Source organism: Elephantulus edwardii, unplaced genomic scaffold (genome assembly GCF_000299155.1).
Source record: "Elephantulus edwardii isolate Elephantulus edwardi_28Jun2011 unplaced genomic scaffold, EleEdw1.0 scaffold00208, whole genome shotgun sequence".
Classification (NCBI taxonomy): Eukaryota; Metazoa; Chordata; class Mammalia; order Macroscelidea; family Macroscelididae; genus Elephantulus; species Elephantulus edwardii.
In genome coordinates this window covers 1,437,833-1,444,050 of record NW_006399958.1, presented here as the reverse complement: position 1 = coordinate 1,444,050, position 6,218 = coordinate 1,437,833, and the positions used below count along the sequence as shown (strand labels likewise).

The following is a 6,218-nucleotide window of genomic DNA, read 5'->3' as shown; positions in this document are numbered from 1 at the left end:
ATAGGGTTTCCAGAGGCAAGCTATTATGGAAGTGGATGCCACTCCTGCTTCCAAGCTTGTTTTAATGGGGGAGCTCCACCAAACACTGTCTACCAGGTGTTGCAGACCAAGGGCAGAGTATTTTTATAAACAGTAATAATGAGATAGAACACCAGGAATGAGGAGAAAAACAGAGGTAAAGCAGGAGGCGAACAGGTCTCGAACCACTGAAGGGAACTGCCTGCCGATTCCAGCTTTCCTGTATCTTTATTGAAAACCACCAGCAAGTAAATCGCAAAGAGAATCCAACACAGGTGACGCTACGCTTTCTCTGTTGACAACCTTCTGCTTAACTCAGGAGGGAGGGGCGATGCAAAAATCCTGTAAACGCTTAAGGATTGTCTTGGTGCTGCAGGATTCACTCCAGCTGATACCAGCCTCCCTCACAACCTGAAGCAGTGTTCTGTTGATTACAAATATTGAGTATACACAGCAGCACAGGCAGAGGCAGAGGCAGAGGCAGAGCCCAAGAAGGAGACTGAAAGTGAAGCTGAAGGCAACCTTGACGACTTAGAAAAGCACCTACGTGAAAAGGCCCTGAGGTCAATGAGGAAGGCTCAAGTGTCCCCACCGTCTTAGATGGGAATGTTTTATGATGTAAATTTTATTTGGTTTGTACGCAATTCAATTTCAAAATTGCTAAAATGTGTTGGAGCTTTAGATTATAACATTTGTTGTAATAATTGCTAGGTTGAAGTTCACCATGCAAAAATAAAAAGGGGAGGCATGGATTTACATTGCAAAAGGTGTCCACAATGTATTATTAGTGATGTTCTTTCATTGAGAGCTGACATAAATTTCATTTTGAGTAAAGAATTTTAAGCCAAAAATAAATCCCCTTTTTAAAAAAAGGGATTTAAATATGGTTGGCATTTTATTATTTCCTTAATAAATGCCCCTGGCAATTAAAAAAAACACAAATATTGAGTATAAAATGTGGCTTCCCATAACCAAGGATAACCATTCTCGCATTTGACACATCAGGGTCACAGTGTTCAGCTTCACAGCAACCACGAGAAATGGCCTCTGGTATCTGGACGAGCCCGGGCAATGCATTCTTCTAGAGCTTCCAGAAGGGGCCAGAATCAGACCTGCCCGTGTCAGCCGCCTTTTCACCCCGCTGATATAACATTGCTGTTAGCCACATCCTGCCTGATATGAGGCCCATGTAAATAGTGGGTGGTATTTGAGCCCTGGAGATGACCCCACTCCACCCCCCAGGATCGCTGCCCTCTGAAGTCTCGTCGGGTGATCTCAGAGGACGAAACCTTGCAAAGGCCTTCAGCTTCTGCCCAGAACCGCAGCCAGTTATTCTCTCTCCTCTGCTGAGCGGATTACCACAATGGGCAGAGCCCCCCATTGTGGAAAGGGGAGCCATGGAGGAGCACAGGAAATCCCGGCTGCCGTGACTGTGGGGCTACTGCTCCTGGGTGAGAACTGGGCACCTGGGTGTCACTGAACTTGACCCTGGAGGTCCTTCTGGGAGGACACGAGCTCACCCCACTCTCTGTCTCCTGCAGGGTTCTCCTGGGGAAACTCCTTCCGCCTTGGATTTAGTACGTAGGACCCTGGCCTTTCTAGGGAATGAACATGATGGGGGGTGAGGGTGTAGGGGGAGAAAGCTGACCACTGAGAATTTCATCCCAGGAAACCTCAGCCCTGCTGCCTTCCAGATCCAGAAGACAGACCCACCCTCTGGATTGAGGCCGAATCCCTCGCCCATCCCTGGGACAACGTGACCCTAAGGTGCTCCACCCTTGGAGACGACAAGGCGCAGCTGCACAAGGATGGAGTGGCCCTCCACCTCAATCCCGTCAAGCCCCCCGGCTCAGAACCTGGGTTTGCCCTGGGAAAGGTGACAGAGGCCACCAGAGGACTCTACAGGTGCCGCTATTACGTCTTAGATTACTGGTCTCAGTTTAGTAACCCGGTGGAGCTGACTGGCAGAGGTGAGCCTTGGCCTCAGGGGAGACCCCCTACTAAAGAAACTAAAGATGTTGAGGAGTGGTAAAGAGAAGGAGAAAGAGATAGGAATGGCAGAGAGCTAGGAGTATGTCTCCCAAAAAAAAAAAAAAAGGAGTATGTCTCTCCTATTCCCACAGCCCCTCTTCTGCCCCGCTGGCCTCTGTTCACATTCTTGGCCCTGTTTCCTCCAATTCTCTCTCCTCTGTTATTTTCCCCCTTTATCCACCTCTGTTCCCTCTCCACTTCTTTCCCGGTTGAACTCTCAGACAAATGAATACAAACTGAGGGGCTTATGAGGAAAGAAATGTATACTCTCACAGTTCTCAAGCTCGGACATCCGAGATGGAGTTATCAGCGAGGCTGATTCCTCCAGGAAGCCCTGAGACAGAATGTGTTCACTGTTTCTCTCCTGCCTCTGGTGGCTCCGGTGTTTCTTGACATGCAGGTTTCTTTCGATTGTAATTCGTCATCCAGCACTAATTGGTTCAAATGAGCTCCAAGATCCGGGATTTTGTAGGTTTTTAAAAATTTTTGTTTGACTACAAATTCATAAATATTGTATTTCACATTGTAGTTTCATTTACATACATTGTGTTTCATTTATGTACATTGTGTTTCACTCATATACATTGTGTCTCATTCATATACAGTGTCATTTCATTTATATACATTGTCGTTTCATTTATATACATTGTGGTTCAATTATATACATTGTGTTTCAATACATTGTGTTTTTTTCATATACCTTGTGTTTCATTTTTATACATTGTGTTTTGCTCATATACCTTGTGTTTCATTTATATACATTGTAGTTTCAGTTATATGCATTTTGTTTCATTTACATAGTGTTTCATTCATATACATTGTGTTTAACACACGCCTTTATCCACTTTGTGTTTCTTCTGTTCATTCCCATATGCTATTTTACATAATTAATCCCCATCTTTCTCTGCCCACTCTTACCCTATCTTTTCAAACCTTCAATGGAGATTTCCTAATTCCTTTACGCCCTCTCTCTGACCACCAGACTCTGTGACGCTGTGATTCCCCACCCCCTTCCTCACCCTCAGCCCCCTTGCCCATACTCCTAACCCCTTTGGACTTTTATACATATTTTACCTAGTTATCCTTCTGTTTTTACAATATTGGTGTTATACAGTATTTGTTCTTATGAGACTGAGTTAGTTCACTCCGCATAATGCTCTCTATCCTCTCCCATCGAGATAGTATTTTTTTTTAACGGTCGCTTCTATGTGCTACACAGCACTCCATCGGGTGAATGTACCACAATGTCTCATTCCATTGGTTTGTTGATGAACATTTGGGCTGTTTGCATTTTCTTGCGATTGTGAACAAAAGTGCCATGAACATCAGTGTACAGATTTCCATGTGTGTGTGTCTGTGTTCTATTTTCCTTGAAGTGTCAGAGATCTGTTTTAAAGCACTAGCCAGATGTTTTTTTGCCAGAGATTAAGGTCAGTGAACCTGGTATGAGTAGAAAAAAGGTTGACCATCCTCAGTGTTTCCATTTTGTACCCTGGATGAGGGAGGAAGTGGCATCATGGACCTTCTGGTCACCTCCAGCCCCTGTGTTACAGAGATCCTCCCTCCACCAACACTTTCTGCTGATCCTGGCCCCTGGCTGATCCCTGGGCTGACAACCAAACTTGTTTGCCATGGGCCCCTGAAAGAAGTGGCCTTTGTGCTAAGGAAAGTGGAAGACCCCAAGTTCATGAGGAAGTACGTCCCAACATCCTTCATCGGCACATTCTACATCCTCCATCCTGGGAGCTACAGCTGCAGCTATGAGACCAGCAGCTCAGGTCTGCGCTCCGAGCCCAGCCAGACGGTGATCATTGAGGAACTGGGTGAGCATCATCTCCCTAGAGCTTGAGATGCAGATACCAGGAAGCTTGGAGTCAGACAGAGCTAGTGCCTGTGGGTGGTGCAGGGGGAGAGATGCAAAGAGACACCGTGGCCTGAGGTCCCAAGGCAGGTCAACAAGACATTGATAATCTGTGTCTTCCTTCCAGATTTCTTCCCAGCACCCAGGTTGCAGAAGCAGAGTAACCAAGTGATCCTCACACCAGGGACCCTGGTGAGCCTGTTGTGTACAGCGGACCTCTCAGATGTCAAGTTCATCCTGCTGAGGGAAGGACGTACGATACAGATGACATCCATGCTTTACAAATCACCCGAGTCAATATCTTCCACGGTCTTCATTCAGGAGGGAGGAAGGTACACGTGTCGCTATACGCTCAGGGGCAAGCCATCCATCTGGTCCAGAGACAGCAATCCTGTGGAGATGCTGGTGAGTGATGGTAAGTGCGAAGGTGGAGATCTCCCACACGCCCCACACCCAGGAGACTTTGAGCTGAGAGTGGTCCCTGAACTATGCTGTAGGTTGAACAAGCAGAGGAAAAGCCCCGCCCTCTCCTCACACATATCCTTTGCATGAGACGATTCTGCAATTGCACTGGAGACCAGGCAGGAAATGAGGATCAGCTGGGACTTGAAGAGGAGGGCAGCTTGCATTCTGTGATGGGGAGGTGCCAGCCACTGATATTTCAAATAAGCTAGTGTGGTGAGGGCTCAGAAATGACTTTAGAGGGGCTATGAGGGTCTTAAGATAAGATTTGGATCCCAGTGCTGGGTGTTTTCCACGACTCACGAGCGCTTGGATCATGTCCCAATCATGCCTTTTTTTAAATGGAAAGATGTTGGCATCCCTGGCAAAACTGGGATCCTGTTGGGTCAAAGGGAAGATGACCAAGGTGCCACCAGGATGCTCCCAGAGACAAGGATTGTGGAATTCGGTCTCACATACTTCGGGCATGTTGTCAGGAGAGGGAAAGATTTTTTTTTTCTGGGAGGCGTGGAGGGTTAGAGAAAGAGGAAGACCGTACACAAGACGGTTTGACACAGTGACTATAAGAATGGGCTTGAACATGTCAGAGAGGACGAGGAAGCACAGGACAGGACAGGATTCAGAGCTATTGTTCAGAGGGTCTCTGTGAGTTGGAGGTTGACTGGATGGGTCCAAACAACAGCTATGTGGAAGTGAATGAGAAAATCTGGGGGGTGCTCCGGGATCTGGAGGATGGCACAGGGGAGGACAGGGCTCATACCGGTTGTTCAGAGAGCTGCTGAGTTGTGCTCGACTTGGTAGCACTTAACAACCACAGTAAGACTCTGGAATAGGCAAGTGCCTGGCAGCCCCCCAACCACCCGTTGCAGGAAAATTCTCAGCCCATCCTGGACCTCAGCGCTGCGGGAAATTTAGGGGGCACAGATTTCATGTGACCAGTTCTTGGTGGATCAGAATGGTGACAAGAAACCTCCAAGAGGGACAAAGAAAGAATTTATAAAAAAAAACCACAAAACATGAAATTGAATGGTTGTTACAGAATTCTGACAAGTTGATGCTTTTCACTGATGAACAAAGAAAGAATTTTATCCACTGACCACCTTCCCAAAGACAGAGATGTCCACTGTCCTATAATGACCTTGGATGGTTCCAGTTCAGCCACTGGCCAGTCCCTTGCCTGGATAGTCATTCAAATGTCAACCTGTCATTACCCTGTAGCTATGTGGGTCCAGCGCAATGTAACCTTGGAGCAAAGCTGGATTCCCAAAGCATGAAGTCTCGGGATCAACGTGAATCTGGATCCTACGTGGTGGATGTCAGGCACATCAGTCCTCGATTTTCCTTTTAAATGTTTCACCTCAGCCTTCCCTGCCAAGCACTCCACCTTTCTGCTGGGTGCAAGGATTCTCCTCACTGGTCACAGAGACCAGGCAGATCGTAATGACAGTTATGTTATTTGTTGAGGAAGTATCGGGTACAATTCGGGGTCAAGGTCAAGTTGGAAGCAACAGGTACAACTCTGAGTTTGAATCAAGAAGCATCACAATTAAGGTTTTGGAAGGTTTCTGAGAGGTGGTAAACACATTTCTCCATTTCTTCTGTGCAGGATCCTTCATGACTAGGACCACTCAGGCCTTTCTTCTCTCTCTCTCTCTCTCTCTCTCTTCTCCTTCCTTCTCCTTCCCTCTCCTTCCTTCCTTTCTCTCTCTCTCTCTTTCCTTCTCCGTCCCTCTCCTTCCTTCCTTTCTCTCTCTCTCTTTCCTTCTCCTTCCCTCTCCTTCCTTTCTCTCTCTCTCTCCTTCCTTCTCCTTCCCTCTCCTTCTTTCTTTCTTTCTTTCTTTCTTTC

The 6,218-nt window shown here is 46.9% G+C and overlaps 1 protein-coding gene across 1 annotated transcript in view; it reads left to right on the top strand.

Annotated features, from left to right (window-relative positions):
* Positions 1–1,381: 1,381 nt before the first annotated feature.
* Positions 1,382–6,218, top strand: part of LOC102862358 (alpha-1B-glycoprotein-like) — a 7,750-nt gene continuing 2,913 nt past the window's right edge. The window contains exons 1-5 of the mRNA XM_006897348.1: positions 1,382–1,469; positions 1,560–1,595; positions 1,713–1,988; positions 3,603–3,872; positions 4,038–4,325. Coding sequence (XP_006897410.1) covers positions 1,382–1,469; positions 1,560–1,595; positions 1,713–1,988; positions 3,603–3,872; positions 4,038–4,325 — 958 coding nt within the window. The remainder of the gene's footprint in view (positions 1,470–1,559; positions 1,596–1,712; positions 1,989–3,602; positions 3,873–4,037; positions 4,326–6,218) is intronic.